The sequence below is a fragment of the Populus trichocarpa genome, chromosome 3, assembly GCF_000002775.5.
Source record: "Populus trichocarpa isolate Nisqually-1 chromosome 3, P.trichocarpa_v4.1, whole genome shotgun sequence".
NCBI classification, from domain to species: domain Eukaryota; kingdom Viridiplantae; phylum Streptophyta; class Magnoliopsida; order Malpighiales; family Salicaceae; genus Populus; species Populus trichocarpa.
Window position 1 is genome coordinate 2,423 of NC_037287.2, and position 23,548 is coordinate 25,970.

Genomic DNA, 23,548 nt, shown 5'->3' on the forward strand with positions numbered 1-23,548 from the left:
TCCTTATGAGGGCGGCATTGATGTGGACTATCAATGATTTTCCAGCTTATGGAATGCTTTCTGGTTGGAGCACGCATGGGAAACTCGCATGTCCATACTGCATGGAAAACAACAAGGCATTCACGCTAGCAAATGGAGGTAAAGCTTCTTTTTTTGACTGTCACCGTCGCTTCTTGCCACTTCATCACAGTTACAGAAAGAACAGAAAAGATTTCTTTGTTGGCAGAGTTGAAAAAGATGTTGCATCCCCGTGTCTTTCTGGTGAAGAATTGCATGATGTTGTCTCAGAGTACGGTGACATTGTGTTTGGCCTTCAATCAGGAAAGCAAAAGTTTCCTGGTTTTGGTTTGACCCATAATTGGGTAAAGCGAAGTATCTTTTTTGAGCTTCCTTATTGGAAGACCAATTTGCTTCGCCATAACCTTGACGTCATGCACATCGAAAAGAACATGTTTGAGAATATTTTCAACACCGTCATGGATGTGAAGGGGAAGACAAAGGACAACATCAAGGCTAGATTGGATATAGCTTTATACTGTAACCGAAAAAATATGGAGTTGGTTTATGATGAGTCACGGGTCGCAAAATCAAGAGCAAGCTTCGTGTTAGAGAAAAACGCACAACTGCTAGTCTACAAATGGCTTAAAAGTCTGCGTTTTCTGGATGGACATGCATCGAACATATCAAGGCTGGTTAATATAGAGGACTACAGATTGTATGGAATGAAGAGTCATGACTGCCACGTGTTTATGCAAACACTCATCCCATTAGCTTTTCGTGATTTGTTGCCAAAGGGAATATGGGATGCACTCACGGAGATCAATCATTTCTTCAGAGATATATGCTCCAGCAAGTTGAATGTTGATCACATTGAGAGGCTTCAAACGAATATCGTCGAGACACTATGCAAACTTGAGATGATATTCCCTCCATCATTTTTTGACTCAATGGAGCATCTCCCTATACATCTACCGTTCGAGGCAAAAGCTGGAGGACCGGTCCAATATATATGGATGTACCCATTCGAACAGTTAGATATTACAGTTGCAATGTAATTCATATATAAAAGTATTTTATATGTTTTTCTTAATTGAAAATACTTGATTAATATTTCAATGCAGGTACTTGTTTAATCTCAAGAAAAAGGTTAAGAATAAGGCGCATGTTGAGGCTTCGATATGTGAGGCCTATATTGTTGAGGAGATCTCAACATTTATCTCGTACTATTTCGAACCTCATCTGAGAACGAGAATCAATCGCGTTCCACGGCATGATGATGGCGGTGAAGTGCCTTCCAGTGGGAACTTGTCAATATTCTCCAATACTGGACGATCCACACCTAAAAATGCCGTAAGAGGAAGATATTTGTCGGAAATAGAGTTCAAACAAGCACACAACTATGTTCTATTTAACTGTGATGAGCTGAGACCTTTTATTCAGTAAGTTTATACTAATTAAACTTTGTTAGTAATATACTGTTAATTATATATTGTAATATCATACACTCATTATCACTTGCAGGCAACATCGTCAATATTTGCTCTCCAATAACTCACAGCTGACTGAATCCCAGATCTTTCAATTACAAGATGAGCAGTTTGCCACGTGGTTCAGAACACATGTAAGCACTATCACAAACTCATTCTAACTTGCAAAATTACTGTACGTATGCATGTCATTACGAGATTCTCGTTCATTTACTGTTTATTGATGTACATTACATGCAAGGTTTATCAAATGGGAAGGAGTGCACCTAAGTCATTGTCTTTACTAAGCCTGGGGCCTGAAAGAAAATGTAAGTGCTACAACGGGTATTTTGTCAATGGATATGTTTTCCATACTGAAGAATACGGGCAAGGAAGAAAAAAATACAACAGCGGTGTTTGTGTTAAGGGATCCACTAGTAGTGAGTTAGAAGTTGACTACTATGGTAGATTAGAAGAGGTCGTCGAACTGCAATATCATAACGAGCAGAATATAGTGTTTTTATTCAAATGCTATTGGTATGACACGACTGACAGAGGAATCAGAGTTGATCCGCACTATGGTCTGGTCGAAATCAACTCAAAAGCTAGACTCCGCAACATAAACGATGTCTTTGTTTTCGCAAAGCAATGTCAACAAGTTTATTACACATACACCCCTTCATTTAGAAAGGATCGATCAAGAGTGGATTGGTTGTCCGTTTTAAAAACGAAACCCCGGGGTCGTGTCGAGGTTGTTCAGGATGAGAACGAAGACACAAGTGTGCGAGATGAAGTCTTTCAAGTTAGTGAGGTGGTTGAACCATATCGTGTTGCTCCTTCGATTGAATTGGAAGAAAATTCAAATTTTCGTGTTTTCGATGATAGTCTTGTTGATGTTGACGCAGATGAGTTAAATTTTGTTTTGAGCTCTAACGGACAACCAAATATCGATGAAGAAGATGATATTCATATTGAAGATTGCGATGAAGGTGATGACAATTCAATTGATGACGAAGAAGAAGAAAATTCTGACTAACTACCAAAATGAAGCCCTATGTAAAACCCTTTTTTACATGTAATTTAGATTATGAATGATATATATATTTTGAAACACAAAATATTTATTACTTGAAATAATTAGTTGAAATGCCACACTTATGATGGATGATATATTTTGTGACATGAAATAATTACTTGAAATGCCACCCGATCACCGACGGCCACACCGACGGAATTAGTCCGTCGGCATTTCACAGAGAGTTCGAAAAAATTACTTGAAATGCCACCATATCACCGACGGCCTTAAGTCCGTCGGCATTTCACAGAGAGTTCGAAAATAATTACTTGAAATGCCACCCAATTACAGACGGCCACACCGACGGAATTAGTCCGTCGGTGTTTCACAGAGAGTTCGAAAATAATTACTTGAAATGCCACCGAATCACCGACAGCCACACCGACGAATTTAAATACGTCGGTAAGTTGTCGGCGGTTCAATTTTACCAACAACATTACCGACGGACTGCGCGAATTTCAAAGGGTTGCGCATTAAATGCGCCTCTGACCGCGTAATATTGCCGACGGAATTTTAACATATCACCGACGGAATAAATTAAAATAATAATTAATTTTATATCCGTCGGTGAATCCGTCAGTAAAACTGCCATATAAGTTCAAGTGACCGCCCGTTCAGTTCATTTTTTCTTCTCCTTCGTTTTTCACCTTAAGCTTTTGATTTTTTTCCTCTCCATTCTTCAAAGCTTTCACCTCCAATCTCTAGCAAGTTTTCTTCATCATCTTCATTAGTTTAAAAGGTTAGTGTTTTCTCTATTTCATTTTACTTTAATAGTTTTTTTTTGCTATTTTTTTGGTTATTTTTTTTTGTTTTGGTGTATTTTTTGTAATGTAGATAAAGTCTATAGTTTTTTTTTTTATTCATTGCTAAAGTATATAGTTTTTTTTTTTGAATTTTTTGAATATTTTTTATTGTTGTATTGGCATAATTATTATTAGTTAATTTGTTGAATTTTTATTGTTAATGTTGAATTTACCATAGAATTAGTAATTGAATATGTTGGAATAATTATTAATTTTACTTTATTATTGCATGATTTGTGTTTAATTTGTTCCATTTATTTTGATTGTTATTCTAGAGTTTTTTTTTTAATTTATTATTTTGTTGTATTGGCATAATTATTGAATAATTACTTGAATTGTAATTGTTAATGTTGAATTTACCGTAGAATTAGTAATTGAATATGTTGGAATAATTATTAGTTTTACTCTATTATTGCATGCTTTGTGTTTAATTTTTTCCATTTATTTTGATTGTTATTCTAGAGTTTTTTTTTATTTATTGTTTTGTTGTTTGGCATAATTATTGAATAATTACTTGAATTGTAATTCTTAATGTTGAATTTACCTTAGAATTAGTAATTGAATATATTGGAATAATTAGTATATATTGGGTAAATTGGTTGTGGCTATTGTTAATATGTGCAGGTTTGTGGATTTGGGTAGTATCCGGTATAGGGGAGGTGCTGTCGAATTTTTTTTTTACATTTGAATTTAATTATATAATTATTTGTATCAAATTGTGTAGATGCGTAGAACGAAAACCAGAGCTGGTCGCTCAGGTGCGGTCGCAGCTAGTTCGTCTAGCAGCGAGGATGATATTTTCTTAGGTGCCTCTCAAGAAGAGGCACCTACGCCACCTGCGCCGTCAACCGATGCTGCCTCTTCCAGCGGTACTTCACAGCGCAGAGGCGGCGTGCCTTCGCAGCGGAATCAATTTACCCGTAAGTACGAGGCACAGTGGAAGGACGACCTTTCAATGTAAGTTTGTTAAGGTTTTAGTTTTTTTTAAAAAAAAAATTACAACATAATTTATCAAGTAATCACTATTGAATTTATTTCATTTATTTTCAGGTTCACAAACATTGAAGCCGCCCGAGTAATATCATCGGCGTTTAAATCGTCGATGGAGATTCCATTGTTTCAATGGAGTCAGATATCCAAGCATCCTGAATAGATGCCTCAAATCAATGCATGGTTTAACAGGTTTGAGGTTGGTATTAATTTATAATTTTCAGCTTATTAATATAATTGTATTATTTTTATTTAAACTTGTTTATTTATACAAAGCACAAATTCTGCTGGGACATTGAGCATAAAGCTGTTGTGAGGAGGGTGTGGGAAAATCACGCGGCAACTAGGTAAGATCGAAAACAATACAGGATTTTTTTTAGACAAAAATTTATGTTTCGAAATATAATTTTTGGTTGCGTGAAGCAGGTTGCGTGATTTTTGGTATGAAGCACAGAAAAAGGCAAAAAAAAACCGCGAGGGATAGGGGTTTCCAAGGCTGGAACGATGTTGCGGTTTGGAGGGATTTCAAACCGATATACATCCTGGAAGATATATGGCCGCACTATCTTGAGCACGTGACGTCTGAGCGGTTCACACGACGCTCACAGTCCGGTGCTGGCAACCGGAATCGGCCAATTCATGGCGGGGTGACAACTCACACTGGCGGCTCCGTTCCGTTTGCTGCACATGCGAAACGGATGGTAAGATTAATTTAAATGAAATATATCGTTAAATTCAGTTGTTGTTAATATATCTTTTTTCATTATAGGCTGTGTCTCTTGGACGTGAGCCGAGCCCGATGGAGCTGTTTGTGGAGACGCACGTGCGGAGTCAAGACCGCCAGAAGGGGGCGCAACAGTTCGTTGATAACCGTGCTCAACATTTCGTGGTATGTTTGTTCAACCATTTTATTTTGTAAGTTATTATGTTTATTGTATTGAATATGATGATTACTTTTTTTATTTTTTATTTTCAGGAGACCTATAATAATCGGTTGAGGGAGAGATACGGGGACGATACTTTGACCCATCCGGAATTCGATCCGGATTTGTGGATGGAGGTTGGCTTGTCAGGTGGACCAGATAAAAATCGGGTTTACGGGCTCTCCAACACTACGGCCGACAACTTGCGGTCGACCCGTAGTGTTTCAACCGTTGGGAGCTCCCAATCTAAGGAGTTCGTGGCTTTGCAGCAACTCAACGAGAAATACGACAACCTACAAGCGGAGTACGCACAACTCAAAGCGTCTCATGCACAACAAAGAGCGGAGTCTGAGCAATTCAAAGCGTCTCAAGCACAACAAAAAGCGGAGTATGAAGCGGCTCAGGAACAGCAAAAAGCGGCTTATGACCAGCTTTACGAAATGATTATGAAATTGTCAAATAGCGGAACATGTGCGCCTAATCCTTTTTGGCCGTATAACCACCAGCCTCCGCCAGGATCTCCTCCTCCTCCTCAAGCTCCATCATCTTTATATTAATTTGTAATCAACATTATTTACCTTTAAAACTTCATTTATTATTTTTCTTGAAACATATTCAGTTTGTAATGAATATTATTTAACTTTGTTTTTTTTATGTTTAATAAAAAATTTATTTGCATAATTGGTTTGTATAACAATTAATTTATATAGTTTTATATTATATATCCTAAATAATTTTTTAAAAACAAATTAAGAAAAAAACTATTACCAAGGATTTTACCGACGGATGAATTCGGTCGGTATTTTAAACTTTCACCGACAGACTTACCGACGGACTTAATCCGTTGCCATTTAACAGTAGCTTCCACCAGTACCGACGAATTTACAGACGGACATATTCCGTCGGTATTTTCAATTTCACCGACCGATGTAACGACGGATATTTTCCGTCGGTAATTTCAATTTCACCGACGGAATGAAAATCCGTCGGTAGATTTCAAGCAGGAATCTTTTTTTTTGGCGCGCACGTTCCGTCTGTAAAACCGTCGGTAAATGATTTTTTTGTTTTTCCGACTGATATACCGACGGAATGAGGAATCACCGACGAAGGTAAAGCCGACGGACGTATTCCGTCGGTGATGACATCAGTAAAAAAATCACCGACAAACTTCTAATCACACACCGACGGAATTTTGCCGTCGATAAAACTGTGAAATCTTGTAGTGGAATTAGCCGTGGTGAAGTGCAAGAACAGCAGCCTGTAAAAATCAAATAAAAATGGCAAACATTAGCACAGAGATTTACTTTCGCCGCTAATCTTTGCTTGCGAACTTCGTTCTTATACTTCACAATTAATTAACTAACAAAACAAAATCTCAATACCTTTACAGGTTCCGTGTTTTGGTTTACAATTATACTTGAGCATAAATTAATTTTTAATATTTAATGAAAAAATGAGTTAGAAATCATTTTATGGTCTTTGGATATATCTAAGAAAATAAGTTGGAAAATAATATATTTTGAGTTATTAACTTTTTTAAAATAGTATAAATTTTATTTTTATCAAATATTTTTTGGTGCTTGGAGAACATTGAAAATTAATTTATTTTCTATGGTATTTTAATTTTATAACACAATTTATATGATTTAAAATGTATAATTATTGTACAATATAACATGTTTTGTATTCAAATATATTTTCTAGTAATATTATCTAAATTAAAGTATTATATGCATTAATATATCAAATTAATATACTTTTATATTGTATATTAATATGTCCTTCCTATATAAATATATTAGTAATTTAGTATATTTTCGACTCGAGACAACCACAGATGCAGGCTCGTTTCATCAAAGACTACCACAGGATTGTTGACTTCTTGCTGTCAATAAAGAGAAAGTTGTGTTTGAAAGGGAGGATGGTTCATACGAGGAGCCAATAGGAAGGGAAAGCTTGAGAAGCCTTCCTATATAAATATACATTTATTTGCTTAAATGCATTTTGTTCCTTTATTAGTTTTCATTTTGGTATTTGTGTTGATGAAAATTATGCAATTGGGGTTGATTTTGTACGGTAGACAAAGTGGTTGATGGAATACCATGTTTTAATTCTTTTCTAATTTTTACCAAAGTTGTAATGTTATTTTGATGGTAATCTTGTAAATAATTATATATCTTTTTATTAATTTTTTTTTTTGCAAGGAAGTTAAGTGTTAGCATGCCTATAAAGTTCAAGATATAGAATATAATTTTTTAAATTATAGGGTGTAATCGCAATGTGAACCAAACTATAAGGATGTTAAGGTTAGTTTTTCCAATAAGAAAACATTAAAAGGATTTTTATATCCTTCTTTTTTCAGACATTTTTATATTAAAAAAACCACATTCATTGAACTTCTTTCGAAAACGAGAAATCTATTAACATAAATATTAGTCTTTTTAGTGGTCAAATGTTGACATCCAACCATTTTCTCTCTCCTTAACTTTTTTTGATGACTTTATCTTTCATCTTTCAACACCTAGAAACTAAAGAGTAAAGACAATGAAGTTTGATACCAAAATATAAATCTCTAAAACAATATGGACCACATGATAAGAAATTCAAAATTCCAATTACCAAACTGGAGTTTTTCACACCAAAATCTAAATGGGGCATGTGTTTTCATTCATCACATATAATCCTCGTTCTTTAAATTTGTATTTACAATCCCAATAAATTTATGATTTTGTAAAATCAAAACGAAATCTATCTTAAAACATCTCTTAAAAGTCACTACGAACCACACATAAAAGAAACCATGATATTGTAATTTTAGAGGATTAAATTTCAATAATTAGAAGTTTGAGGAACAGAATGAAAAAATAAATAGGCAAATTCACAGTAGTTAATGCATGGGTGAACAATGAATCACCCATCTATATATACTAGTTATTTGACTTATGCTTTACTGTAGGTTGGATAAAATTTTCTTTTTAACACAAAAATAAATGTGTAAGGTTATTAACGTATTTTTTAATATAAAAAAATTTAACTATGAATTGAAATACTGATTCATAAATATATCAAAATAAAATGAGAATTATATGTGTTAATAAAATCCAAAAAGAGTTGTTAACACAACACCGTCTATATAATCTCAAGTTAATTTTTTAACATAGTAGAAAAATACGCAATGTTGCTAGTGCAATTCAACAAACATATATCCTACACACGTGAGATTTTATTTTTTTTATATGGAAATAGGATTGATCATATGTCCTCTTGGATTTTTTTTTTTAAAAGCAAACTATGCCTTGTCTTCCTTCCTAGTTTCCATCTACTAGGAAATTGGTCAAAAAATTAGGTAAGGTGTTTTATGGCTCAAAAATGCAATTTTTAACCAATTTTCACTCTAAAACACCTATATGTGAATAAACCAAAAAAACCCCAAACAAGTTCAAAAACAAAATCTTCTTTAAAGCTTGATTTGCTTTTTCAATCAATATCAAGAGAAAAATATCTAAATAAAACTTCTCTGTTAAATGAAAGTTATTGACATTGACACTAATATCAACATTTTTCGTTGTTAAAATTGATATCAATTGAGACTCTCTTTCTCTTCAAACCAAATATGCCAAGTCTTTCTCTTTCTCATTTTCTCAAACCAGTGATTAAGAAATAAGATAAATTAATTTTTATATTAAAATTAGATTTAACAAAACCCAATGGATAAAAAATGTATCAATTTAAAAGTAGAAGGATCAAGGTGAACTTTTCACATAATTTGAAAATAAAAAATGCCATTTATTTTTTAAGCCTTTTTCACTTTGGTTCTTTTTCTTTCACTGTTATCCTTTCGTAACAAATTTACTTAAATAAGCTATCAATTTGATCCTATAAAAGGAAAATAAAAAAAATTTGAGGATGAAAACAAAATAGAGTGCTAAAAAGGATATGTTTAATAATGTAGTGTAAAGTATTTCTCAATTGAAAATATATTAAAATGATGTTTAATTTATTTTATTTTTGATATTATTACGTTAAAACATATTAAAACTATTAAAACACATATGAAAAAATATTAATTTGAGACTTCTTAATCATTTTAAAAATATTTTTCAAATAAAAAACTATTGCATTGTAATACACCTAGATTATTGATCCAAGTGATAACGAACTAGGAGATTCATTTTAGTCTGTGTTCTTAGGTTCTAGGAATTGTGAAACGCTGACGTGTATTCGTTTGCTTCAAATATTATTCTAAACTTCAGTTCGAATATAAATATGACGGGATCCCTTCCGATCCACACGAGTATTAAAGATTCAATATTTTTCTACATATTTGTCATCATACTATCTGAACACCACATTTTTTTAATTAAAAATAATTACCAGCCACGTAATTGATTGACTAATTTTTATGTGGAATATAATTAATTATATATACACTCGCGCACGCGCGAGGATGTTGTAAAGTACAATGGTTATTTTATTTCCATGGAATATATAAATAAAAATAAACAAATACACTTGCTTTTACATTATTAATTATGAAAATCAATGATTGGTTTTATCATCGTAAGTTGATAAGGAAAGAAATTCAACGTGAACAATGACAACCATTAAAGCATCACTGATCGATCGTTATATATATTTTAGGTTAATTATATTTTACCTCCTTGAAGCATATAATAACTATCAATTTTTACTTAAAAACTTCTTCTTTTTTTTATCAATTACCCCCAACATTTATCCATCTATCAATAAGGGCTTTTTGTTTCATATAGGATAAAATAAAAATTAACCAACTCAAGAGGATAATTGATAAAGATAAATTTTAAAAAGAAATTGACAAAATCATATAATTCAAGAGAGTAAAATAAAATCAACCCTTAGGTTTAGGAAATGAGATGTTCTCACACTCTTAACCAAAATCGAGGAAAAAAAGGTTGGGATGGTTCCTAGGTTGTCTTTAAAAATTGTTTTAAATTCAAGGAGGAGGAGGAGGAGGAGAGGAGGAGGAGGATAGTACTATTTGACACTGCGGTCGGAAAGTGCTTTTGAAAAAATTAAAATTTATTTATTTATTTTTTGCTTTAAATTAATATGTTTTTGATGTTTTCAGATTATTTTGATATGCTGATGTCAAAAATATTTTTTAAAAAAATAAAAAAATTATTATTTTAATGTGTTTTGGAATAAAAAGCACTTTGAAAAACAACCGCTACCACATTCTCAAATATTCTCGAAGAAGCTGAGAGAGGTTAGATTTCGAAAATTTCCACCCTCAAATTAAAGATAAATTTTAATTTACCTCTTTGAAATATATGGATTCTATTGACTCTAAGTTTATTCTTTATCAATTACCCCTAAGATGATTATTTTCATTTTATCCCATGTGGATAAAAGGATCTTATGAATAATGGGTGAAATGTTAGGGGGTAATTGAAAAACAAAATAAGAAGAATTTGATAGAATTCATATATTTTAGGGGTTAAAATGAAATTTACCCTTCCACCAATGAGTAAAAAGGTTTCCTATCCTTAGGTCGGAAAAGACTATTTCTAAAAATTATATAAAATATTTTGAGAATTTATTTTTAAAATAAATAACAGGATTACTATTTCAATGGACACTTAATTAATTGGATTCAACTGTTTTATTAAGGATTTAAATTAACATGAAAATCTTCGAAAGGTGAGATTAGGGGATGAGAATGCCCCAATTTTATCAATTAGAACACTTAATAATGTATTTAAGCAAGCTATTAAGTACGTAGAGTGTCATTATCAATGGCGCCAATTTTATCTTGAATGTTTTGAGATTGATAATACCAAAGTGGTTATTAATTGATGATGAAGAGGAAATTTTATATATTTCCTGTTTGTCCTTTTATACTTGTACGATATTTTCATGGTGATCTTCGTCTTCCTCTCTCCCTTTCCATGTAGAAATTGCCGCACAAGAATTAAAAGTAAACTTCTATTAGATCTTCTTAAGAATAAAGATGTTCGATGGAAGTGTTAAATAAAATGAGAAACTTAGGAATTCATTAAAGGGTGTTTGTGAAAGTTATAATAGTAATTTTCTAAAGTATTTTTTTTCTTGTAAATAAATTAAAATAATATATATTTTTTATTTTTTATAATTTATTTTTAACATTAATATATTAAATTAAGAAGGAATAAATCAAATTATTAGGTGATTTAAGTTATTGATTCAACTAATAAATTATTGGTCAAACTGTCATAAACAAGAAATGATAAAGTGGCAAGTATATAACTTGCAAAAGCTGCAAATTTTTATTAAAAAAAAAAAAACCAATTCAATGTTAAACTCACTAGTCTAACTAGACGGGTTTGATCAAATCCGTTAAATATATAATATTTTACATCAATCACGACTGATTAAATTACTAGATCATTAAGTTTTTAATTAAATCGAATGATTCAGACTTAATAATTTTTTTTAATTTAATAATAAAGATATCATCCTCTAAATTTACAAATCAATTAAGTTAATGTTTGTTTTTTAGAATTCACTTTTTAGAAAATTACTTTCAAAACTTTTATATGTTTGTTTGTCATTAAAAAAATTGGTCAACGGAAAACACTTTTCAGTCAACAAAAACACTTTTCGGTCAACGAAAAACACTTTCCAGTCAAAGAAAAATTTGGTTTGGTTTTCAAGAAAGTTTTTTTTTTGGCTGTGTTTGTTTTCCGGAAAGTGGTTTCCGAAAAACCACTTTCCAAACTTTCCCGTGTTTGTTTGTCATTAGAAAAAAATTAATTAAAAAAAAACATTTTTCAATAAAAAGAAAATTTGACTTGAGGGTAGAAAAGTCTATTTTCAAATCATCTTACTGCATGTTTACGCATTCGTACATGTTCAGGGTGTCCTCAGGCCTTGTTTATCACTATTTGGATACGCGAAAGTTGACTTTTTATTAAGAACAACCCGCAAATGTTGATTTCTGGGACACCCACAGTTTGTCTCCTCAACGACATTACGGTAAAGACCACACCATGTGTCCCAGCTCCTTCCCTGTTCGAAAGAAAACCAACAACCTCTCTGCCAGGACAAATTATCCTTGGCAGGCGGCTTAGCTGATTCTAGATCAATGATACAAAGAACACGAAATCATGCCAGCCTTTTCGTGTTTTTTCAGCTCTCCCCTTTTTTGATTCGGAATACACTCACGTTCTCTTGATCAATTCACTCTCTTTGATTTTTCCTAGTGGCACTCGCAACTTCCCCTCCTATCTTTCACCATCCCTGCCATCCTCCCTTTCTGCGACGACCCTCTTGGGGTGGTCTTGTGTTTTACTTTTACAAGCAGTGTTTTCCTTTTCTTTGTATATTTTTTTCTTCTCTGGGTTTTGCTTTTAGAGCTTTGTTGACCCTTTCTCAATATTTTATTACGACGACAGCATTTTTTTCAAGAAAAGGACGCAATGCAAAATGAAAAATAAAAAATAAAAACCCGAGTAACTCGTCATCTTTAAAAACCCCTCCTACATTATCTTTCCCTCCAACCACCTTACTCTCTTTCTTCCTTCTCTAAAAAAACAAACGAAAAACATTGTTTCTGTCCCTGAACTACTGCTCTTTTTCGTGTTCTTTGAATTATTTTTTTTGGAGAATTAATTACCCCACAATTAGAGAAAGAGTAACTGTGTTCTGCATGCTTAAAACATGGCGTTTGTTCAATCACTGTCAAAGACTGTCTCTGTTTTTGTTTTCGGTTTTGTGGTATTGAATTGCTTGGTTGTGGACAAATTTAGATCTCATGCCCAAGGAGTGACTCCACTCTTGCCACAAGATGAAGGTAAATGGTCATAATTCAACAATCTCCTTTTTTTTTGTCAGCAAATCAAAATATTTGGCAGAATAAATGGTTTTTCTTTCTGGGTTTTCTTCGTGTAATGGCCAAGTGTTCTTGTTCTTAACATTAGTTGACAGACATGCTCTTGTCTTGTTCGTCGGGGGAAACTGCTGTTTTGACTTTCAGATTTTTCATTTCTCTTTAAAAACGTTTTTTTTTATCTCTTCTTGTCATAAAAAAATTGTGTTTTATTTATTTTTTAAGATTAATCGGGGAAATATATTGCATGAATTGGGCAATAATAGGAAAAGAGGAGGAATTCGGAAAAAGTATTTTTGAAAATGTTACTTAAATGCATGATTTGTATAGTTTTCTTAAAAAAGAAAAAGAAAAAAACTGTTCAATTTCTTGTTGCAATCAAACAAAAGAAATGAAGAATATTAAACAAAAGAAATAAAGTACAAGAAATTTGATAAAATATTAAACAATTCAAGAAGTGAGAAGGTGATATTATTAAAAAATATATTTTTCATTTCTTCGATGTGACATATTTTTGGTATGTTCATCGTTTCAACTTTCAAGGAGCAACTGTTGCTTGAAAGTTGCATCTGTTCAACACTGCATTCATTTATGGTAGAAAGATTCTTGCCTCCCTGATATATTTGTTAAAATAAAGTACAAGAAATTATTGAAAGGTGATATTATTAAAAAATATATATATTTTTCGTTTCTTCGATGTGACATATTTTTGGTATGCTCATCGTTTCAAGTAGCAACTGTTGCTTGAAAGTTGCATCTGTTCAACACGGCTTTCATTTATGGTAGAAAGATTCTTGCCTCCCTGGCATATTTGTTAAAATAAAGTACAAGAAATTATTGAAAGGTGATATTATTAAAAAATATATATATTTTTCGTTTCTTCAATGTGACATATTTTTGGTATGCTCATCGTTTCAAGGAGCAACTGTTGCTTGAAAGTTGTATCTGTTCAACACGGCTTTCATTTATGGTGGAAGGTTCCTGCCTCCCTGGCATATTTGTATTGTTAGCTAAATTTATTTATGCTAGGTTTTCCAAGTGTGCAAAGTGTTTTTACTATAACAACTGGGTGGCATTATTTTCTCTTGTGTAATGTGATCAAGGAGTTACCTATCACTATACTTTAGCAAGATTTGCAGAGGAAAGCTCTGGGAGGCACATGAAAAAAAAATGGCTTCTAAAATATGTGCGAAATATTGGGTGAAAATCGAGAGTTTCGACCATGTCCATGTGATATATCCCAAAAAGGAAAGGTCTAGTAAAGTAAATCTGTGCAGGTCTATCTCACCCATGAACAGTTATGCTGATCGACGTGAAATTATGATTTGTTTTACTAGTAATTTCTAACATTATTGTAAGCATTTTTTCTTGGTGTTTCTTAACATGTATTGTTACTATCTGATGCAACAGTGCAAATCCTTCAAACAATATCCGACAAGCTGAAAAACAACAATTGGACGACAATCGATCGAACTTCCTGCAGTAGCGCACAGTGGAAGCTGTACATCAGCGACCCCCCCAAAAATGACAGAATTCAAAGCAACGTTACATGTGACTGTACATTTGAAAATAACACCGTCTGTCATGTCATCAGCTTGTATGCACTTGTTTCCTTATATCCCTCCTTTTTCTTCAGATATAATAACCACTCAGATAGAGATTAGACTCGTCTCAAGCAATGCTTTGATTAGAAGAATATATTTGTAGCAAACACTCTCTCTTGGATTTGGTACTGGTCCAATTTTATATGAACACTGTATCAATTCCTAAACCTCAGCTTATGGTAACGACCGCTTGGTGTTGTACGAAGACTTATCACCTCTTACCTCTTTCTCTTTATAATCATCTTTTTTTTCTCTTCTTCTGACAGCAAGCTGAAGGGTTTTAATCTGACTGGAGTTCTACCAGTGGAATTTCGAAATCTTACCCAACTGCGCGAAATGTGAGTGGCAATTGCGTATATATTTCTTGTTAGTCAAGTTTTTTGTTGGACAGCGGAGATCAGTTTCTATCTGGATTTATGGATGATTTTAATTAGATTTCTTATGATCTCAGTGATTAGCTCTCTCCTTCAATGGGCTATCAATGTGCAAGTTTCAAATTCTCCAGGGTTACAGTGTCTTAGTTGATAGACTCCTGTCCTGTTTTTTCTTGTTCTTTTTGGTTCTCTAGAATGGTTTAGTTGCCAAATAGCCCATCCACATTCACTCAGTTTGATATACATTTACGTGTGAAATAATTTCCAAGTTTCAATGCCTCTTTTCTCAAACACAGACAGCCCTGTTCACTCGCATTTTTGAAGTTTTTTTTCCCCTTTATTGTTATCGTCTTAGCAAGATTTTGTTACAGCTGCAATGTGCAATGTAGAATATTACCATTCTTTTTACTCTGTGAGAATTCGAATTTTAGAATGACTGAAATGAAGCATCCTGCATTGTACAGTGATCTCTCTCGCAACTACTTAAATGGATCAATCCCAGGAAGTCTAGCTGAGCTCCCAAACCTTCAGAGTTTGTAAGTTTGTTTGTTCACTTGTATTTCTTATGGAGTTTTCAATTGTGACATGGCCATTCATGAATAAATAACCTGTTCAATATTTTTTCTTTTATACCTTAGGTCTCTTCTGGCAAACCGTCTCTCCGGTTCAATTCCTAGGGAAATTGGCAGCTTTGCGACTCTGAAGTCCCTGTAAGTCTCAAAACAAAGTTCTCTACTTGTCCAGTAAATGAAATTCTGAGTTGCAATAAAATAGGTATTGCGTCTTGCAGGGTCCTGGAAGATAATCTACTAGGAGGGTCTCTTCATCCAGACCTTGGAAATTTGAAAAGCTTGGAGAGACTGTAAGACAGATGCCTTCATCTTCTATCTGAGTTTATTTATGTATCTACTTCATGATATTCAATCTAAGTCTTTTTATGTATGGTACCAGTATTTGATGCTCACTCAGAAAAAATTATTTGTAACTTTGTATTATTTACCCCTGCAGTCTTCTTTCCGCCAACAATTTTTCAGGAACAATACCAGACACATTTGGCAATTTAAAGAATTTAAATGATTTGTAAGTGATGATGCGGGTCACAATTTTTTTTTATAGTAATTACTGTGCTGAGCTTAAATATTCATATGTTTCATATGCTCCTGTAGTAGGATAGATGGAAGTGAACTGTCAGGGAAGATACCTGACTTTATTGGGAACTGGACCAACATTACGACATTGTGAGTATTTACTTTGTTCCATTTATCTGCTAATGTGTCCTCGAGCACAAGCTGAATGGAATTCCATTTTCCTTTCCCTCTTGCATTCCTAACAATGGTATATTTCTTTTGCAGTGATTTGCAAGGAACATCCATGGAGGGTCCTATTCCCTCTACCATTTCACTGTTAAAAAACTTAACAACTTTGTGAGCTTAAGTTCCCATTCAGTTCAAAGAATTTTGCCTCGTTGCTTTTCGGTAAGTCTATATTTGAGAAAACTGATTTTTTCTGTTGTCTTGATTTTTCAGGAGAATATCTGATTTGAAAGGATCCAGTTCAACTTTCCCTGATCTGAAAGATATGACAAAAATGGAAAAACTGTGAGTTGAATGAGACTGATCAAATATATTGTTACAGCAATATTACATCAGTAATTGATTACATATTATTTTTTACTCAGGATTCTGAGAAATTGCTCAATGACTGGTTCAATCGAAGAATACCTTGGAAATATGGCAGACCTAGATACTCTGTAAGTTTCTCTAACAGCTACCTTCATGGCAACGCTTAATTTCATGGGCGTCATATTATGTTACTCTGATTCAAAATGACAAGATGTGTAAAGTGATTGACATCACTTTACTCTATCGTTTGGTTTCATTTAAAGTAAGATAAAGCAAAGTGAATCAGTAAAGGTGTAGCAATAAGTTGATTCCTTATTTATCCTGGTTGAACAAGGATATTTCCTAACCATGAAGCTCCAGCCTTTTCCTCTTTTAAAACCGACAGTTTTGCATTTCATTTTTCCTTATTTTAGATTCTCATTGAGTGAGGTCGGGATGTTTTCAAACCAATCTTGATTTGTCATATGAGATGCTGTTGGTGATGTTCTACATTATAACAATGTAATAAGATAAGTGGAAGACATCTTAACATTTGGAAGGAGTGGAAATTCTGCTGTATATGTATGTGTGAGGTTCATATGTTCTCTGTGAGCATGAGCTAGACCTGCATATAGTCTGCATGATTCAAAATCATGATGGTGGGGGCTCATGTTTTTCATAAAAGCCATGCTGCAGAGGATGTAATAGGACCTTGAATATTATTAGTCTGACAACACGGACTGGTCCGACATTCCGTGAATTAGATTGCAGTGTGTTTATATTGCCCAGAGCTAATTTTATCTAGTGCTTTTTTCACGTGCTTTCATTAATTTGTATATATTTCATTGCAGAGATCTGAGCTTTAACAAGTTGACAGGCCCGATTCCTGGCCCATTAGAGAGTTTGACAAAAAATATAAAGTTCATGTAAGTAAATAAACGCATGCTATCTGAAAGCACAGGATCATCGTTTCTAATATATTTCTCATATTGACAGCTTGCTGGTTCATTACCTGTTTATTAATGTGTAGGTTTCTGAATAACAACTTACTAACTGGAGAAGTGCCTGCTTGGATACTGGGAAGCAGGAAAGACTTGTGAGTCTATTGTGAAGCTATACATAATTCTTTATACATGAAATACACCAATCTTTGTTCTCCTCAATCAACAACTATATTACCCCTGCCGTGAAATTTTATTTCAGGGATTTATCTTACAACAATTTTACTGGGTCAGCTCAGCCAAGTTGTCAACAGCTACCAGTGTAGGCATTATTTTTTCCCGTTACTTGTTTCTTCTCCTTTGTCTCAAGTTGATTGCTAACTTCTATTTTGAAATCATATAGGAACTTAGTTTCTAGTCATGTGTCAACTGGGAGTAACAAGTAAGTTCCTCCTTCACTAAGATGCCTTTTAAGAAATCTAGAAATTTGACTTATCGACAACCCTCATTCTTCTCTACAGGATTTCTTGGTGCTTGAACAAGGACCTTGTTTGCACAAGAAAACCTCAACGTAAGTGTGTAAAAACAGTACTCTGGTGTTTGATGAAGGTGTAATTACATAAATACAGTACTTGTTGTCCTAGGGAAGGCAGCTTATGATATTAATACTTCGTTCTACAGACCATTCCTTGTTCATAAACTGTGGAGGGAGCAGTGAGACTGTTGGTGATAATGAATATGAAGACGACACAACTCCAGGGGGGGCAGCTGATTTTGCATCTATATCAGAAAGATGGGGTTATAGCAGTACAGGGACTTATATTGGCACTGATGACGGCGCTTACAAAGCAACAAATTCTTATGGTCTGAATGTGACCGGTGAAGGTTTTTACCAAACTGCTCGCCTTGCCCCTCAATCACTCAAGTACTATGGCCTGTGCATGCTGGCGGGCAGTTACAAAGTGCAGCTCCACTTTGCTGAAATTATGTATTCCAATAATCAGACTTTTAGCAGCCTTGGGAGGCGGATATTTGATATATCAATTCAAGTGAGTAAAATGATTTTCAAATTAGCGCATTTACTTAGGATTTTTCTTTTTATCTATGATTGTATTTCTAAATAACCTCATGAGACCTACCATGTGTTATGGATCCTTTTCAAGTTTCCATAGAAAACGGTGGTAACACTCTTTAAAACCTGCAAAAGTCATGCTCGGAACTTCTTCCTGCAGGGGAAGGTAGTTGAGGCAAATTTCAATATTATGGAGGAAGCTGGAGGTGTTGGTATTGGCATCACTAAGGTATTTGATGGTATAATTGTTAATGGTACCACACTGGAGATACACTTATACTGGTCAGGCAAAGGTACTACTGCTGTTCCTGACAGGGGTGTCTATGGACCTCTCATATCTGCCATTACAGTGACTCCAAGTAAGTCTTGACGAAATCAAGAGGATTTTTTGTTTCCATCAACGGTCTTTTTGTTTAATTCATTTCTCTCCTTGTAGACTTTAAGGTGGATAATGGTGGCGGATTATCAGTTGGAGCTATTATTGGCATTGTAGCTGCTCCATGTGTGCTTGCGGCATTGGTTTTGCTGGTCCTCCGGAAGAAAGGTTACTTGGGAGGGAAGGACCTTGAAGATAAAGGTAAGATTAATGGCACAAGTAGGATGTGTCTTATTTGATTGTGTGCATGCTGTAAACTTTTGATTATCCTTGTCATGCTGATTTTGAGATTCTGCTCATCACAGAACTCCGTGCTCTAGATCTCCAAACTGGTTATTTCAGCCTAAGGCAAATTAAACATGCGACCAATAATTTTGACCTTGCAAATAAGATAGGAGAAGGAGGATTTGGTCCAGTTTACAAGGTATTTATGAATGTTCCAGTTTACTATTTAGTTAGGTTATGTGCTGACAAAGTGTTCTACTGTATGGCGCCTTCTTGTATAAAATCACATGCAAAAGCTTGTGATAAAAGGGATGTAATATCTTTTAAAACATTCTGAAATCTCAGTCTATTTTATTTCAGGGCATGTTGTCAGATGGTTCTGTAATTGCTGTATAGCAGTTATCGGCCAAATCGAAACAAGGAAATCGTGAATTTGTGAATGAGATAGGCATGATATCTGCCTTGCAGCATCCCCATCTCGTGAAGCTGTATGGTTGTTGTATTGAAGGAAATCAGTTGTTGTTAGTATATGAATACTTGGAAAACAATAGCCTTGCTCGGGCTCTTTTTGGTAAATGCTTGACCAACTCCTTAATGTATCAGCTTATATATAGTCTGTAGAATGAGAATGAGATTAAATTGCTTTCCTGTTCCTCTGTCTCGTCTCTATCAGGTCGTGATGAACACCAGATTAAACTGGACTGGCAAACAAGAAAGAAAATATTGTTAGGTATTGCAAAGGGATTAGCTTATCTTCATGAAGAGTCAAGGCTGAAGATTGTACACAGAGACATAAAGGCAACTAATGTGCTGCTTGATAAGGATCTAAATGCCAAGATATCTGACTTTGGTTTAGCTAAACTGGACGAAGAAGAAAACACTCATATTAGCACGCGGATTGCTGGGACAATGTGAGTTCTTTCTCCCCCTTGTTCTTTCAATTTAATTTCCTTGCTTGTGGTAAAGGGATAAATAAATTTTTATTTTTTTTGGTAATGATACTTTGAACAATATGGATATCAAATGGAAATATTGTGAAACGCAGACATATTATTTGATGGCATCTCATAACAGCAGCACAAATGATTATCGCCTTGGACATGAGAACATATAAATTTATTCCACTAGCTCATGGCCAATACTTACTCTTCTGGTTCTTTCTAATTTCTCTTCAGAGGTTATATGGCTCCAGAATATGCTATGAGGGGTTACTTGACAGATAAAGCAGATGTTTACAGCTTTGGGGTTGTTGTTTTAGAAATTGTCAGTGGGAAGAGCAACACGAATTACAGGCCGAAGGAGGAGTTTGTTTATCTTCTTGATTGGGTAACTTGTATCATTTCCTTTCAGAATTCTGTCTACACAATTTACATTTACACTGACCACCAATGAGCATGATTGTAGACTGATGGAAAATGCATGTTACTGATAATTGTAGGCCTATGTCCTGCAAGAGCAAGGAAACCTTCTAGAGCTTGTGGATCCAAGCCTTGGTTCAAACTACTCAAAAATAGAGGCATTGAGGATGCTTAACTTGGCTCTCTTGTGCACCAACCCATCTCCCACTTTAAGGCCATCAATGTCTTCTGCAGTGAAGATGCTTGAGGGACAAATTCCAGTCCAAGCTCCGATAGTCAAGCGCAGTACCATGAACCAGGATGCAAGGTTCAAAGCCTTTGAGCTTCTCTCACATGATAGCCAAACATACGTCTCAAATGGATCTCAAAACAGTCAGATACAGAAGAGCATATCAATGGATGGACCGTGGATCGATTCTGAATTTTCTATCGAAAGTAAGGATGAGATCATAGATTCCTCATCGACCAAGCTTCTTAAGGATCTTTACGACGTCAACTTAGATTGATCAACGGAAATTGATGAAATAGTCCCTCCTTTTCTTTTGGTCTGGTAGTATTCTGAGTTTGCAAATAGGATTGCTGAGGAATCAAGAAATACATTTTAAATGATTTGTTCTGGTATATGTTGATTCTTTTGTTAAAAAATAAAAAACATTGGAGAGCTTGGTCTTTCGAATTGGACAAATGTTGATGACATGAGTAGAAATTAGACGAAGCATACTTATCTTTCTTCGTCCTCCAGTAGTAGTAGTAGTAATTTAATTGTTTTTTTTTTTTTGAACTAGTTGAGGTGGTGGAAAGGAAAAGGCAAATAAAGGGGAAAAAAAGAACTTAGAGGGAGAAGGTAAGGCAGGTTTAGGCCCCGTTTGTTTGCCGGAAAGTTGTTTTCTTTTGGAAAGTGAATTCTGGAAAAGTGAATTCTGGGAAAGTGAATTATTTTTCGATGTTTGGTAGTGTAATAAAAAATAAGTTGGAAAACAATTTCTAGTGTTTGGTTATGTTATAGAAAATGAGCTGGAAAATAATTATTAATGTTTTATTTTTTTCAAATTTATTAAAATAATGAGGAACAAATCTTACATTTTTAAATTTTTAAACAATTTTAAAAGTTTGAAGACCAAATTTGATATAATCAACAAATAATATGATATTTTTAAATTTTTCACAACTTCTAAAAAATGTTTTCTGTTTACCAACTTTTCTAATGACAAACAAATATATAAAAATTTAAAAAATAATTTTTAAAAAATCACTTTCGATCAAACAAACAAGACCGAAAGAGAACACAACACTACAAAGTACGGAGCCATCTTGGCAAGACTCACGTTGCCACACACATATATTTTTCTTAGCTAGTTGTAAGTTTTAGACTCACGTTTGCACATTGTGTAGCAAGACTCACGTTGCCACACACACACACAGCTAGTTGGTTTGGCAAGAAGGATTAAAATTCTAGAGAAGAAAGAGTGGCAGCACATGAAAAAATAAGGGAAAACATGTAGTAAGATAGGGCAAAAATCTAAAAAAATCGGTGTAAAAAAATAAATTACATTATCGAGAAGAAGAATAGTGCATTAGAAACAGGTCAGAAACCAACAACCAACTCAAGAAACAAAGATAGGATCCTAGGCAACATACATAATAGGTCAGAAATAGTTCTAAAGATAAGAAAATAACATGAAAAATTAGAAAAAAAAAAGGAATAAATGCATTACTAGGACATCATCTTTGTACTTTTTCTCAATCAATTACAAATATTTTGATTTTTTGATATCAATTTCTTTTTAAAAATATTTATTATAATTTAAAATATTTTAATTCATTAAATATAGAATTATTTAAAAGGGTACTTTTATCAAGATAGAACCACATTAAAAAATAAGATATTGATATAAGTACTAGATTAACATAATAAAAAATGTTCGTGCACTAATTTTTTATTTTTTAAATTAAATGTACGTACTCTCGATTGATACAAAACCTAAGTTGGTGTACCAAAAATGGATTAAGGTCGAAGAAAATGGAAGGAAAAATTTGATTGGAAGTTTTGAAAAAGTTATAACGTAATTAGCCCTCAAATAAGTTAACAAGTATGAACAGAAATGATGATAACAAGGCAAAGTATGAACAGAAATGATGATAACAAGGCAAAGAAATACGCTTAAAAACAAAAGTAATAAGATAATGATGGATGGACAGTTGATGAAGCAGTAAGTTATTAGCACTCTTTTATATAGTGCACTTTATTTTCATAACTTATTAGCATTTTGTTTTTTCTTGAATTTGTTTCTTTTTTTTTTTTACACTTTCAGATTGTTTTGAGTTATTGTCAAACCAGTTTCAGTAAATAAATTCACTTTAGAATTTGTTGCTTACAATTCACGCATATGAGATTGAACCTCAATTTGCAAGTGTGTTTGAAACTGATCAAAGGTATAATTATCTGTAGAATGCAACATCTTCTTCCTATATTCATTCCAGGATGGAGGAAGTTTTGATAAAACAGCCCCAACTTGAAGTGAATCAGGAACTTTGATATCCAAATCACTAAGTTTTGATTTCAGCATTTGAATTTCATGGACTTGATCCATGATTGCTTTATTGTCAGTAATCTCATACTCAAAAAATTTTAAAGCAATAAAACGATCAGAACTTGATTTTTCCTGCTTGTAGTGTGTCTCCAAGACAGCCCAAATTTCTTTTGGCGACTTTAATTTGGAGAAGATGTCATAAAGTCGACTAGTCAGAGTATTCAATATATGCCCTTGACAAATCACTTCATCTTCTTCACGTTTTACTCTTGCAATCTTAATAGTGGCAGATTCATCTTCTTGTGGTTCAGGTAGTATAGATAGATTCGGATCAAGAATGTAGAAAATCTTTAATGAAGTAAG

General features: G+C 33.7%; 2 protein-coding genes across 2 annotated transcripts; both read left to right on the forward strand.

Annotated features, from left to right (window-relative positions):
* Nucleotides 1-12,755: 12,755 nt before the first annotated feature.
* On the forward strand, nt 12,756-21,383 carry LOC18110555 (probable LRR receptor-like serine/threonine-protein kinase At1g53430). The gene is made up of 24 exons (XM_052451799.1): nt 12,756-13,067; nt 14,514-14,700; nt 14,974-15,045; nt 15,546-15,617; nt 15,720-15,791; nt 15,872-15,943; nt 16,090-16,161; nt 16,248-16,319; nt 16,434-16,505; nt 16,608-16,679; nt 16,760-16,831; nt 17,534-17,608; nt 17,713-17,778; nt 17,886-17,945; nt 18,027-18,065; nt 18,145-18,194; nt 18,305-18,672; nt 18,856-19,054; nt 19,132-19,272; nt 19,377-19,495; nt 19,657-19,867; nt 19,970-20,207; nt 20,472-20,622; nt 20,735-21,383. Exons 1-21 carry the CDS (start codon nt 12,935-12,937, stop codon nt 19,690-19,692), a joined length of 2,121 nt encoding a protein of 706 aa, XP_052307759.1. The 5' UTR covers nt 12,756-12,934; the 3' UTR covers nt 19,693-19,867; nt 19,970-20,207; nt 20,472-20,622; nt 20,735-21,383.
* On the forward strand, nt 19,747-21,160 carry LOC127903934 (probable LRR receptor-like serine/threonine-protein kinase At1g53440). Its single transcript, XM_052451410.1, has 4 exons — nt 19,747-19,867; nt 19,970-20,207; nt 20,472-20,622; nt 20,735-21,160. Exons 1-4 carry the CDS (start codon nt 19,747-19,749, stop codon nt 21,158-21,160), a joined length of 936 nt encoding a protein of 311 aa, XP_052307370.1.
* Nucleotides 21,384-23,548: the final 2,165 nt, after the last annotated feature.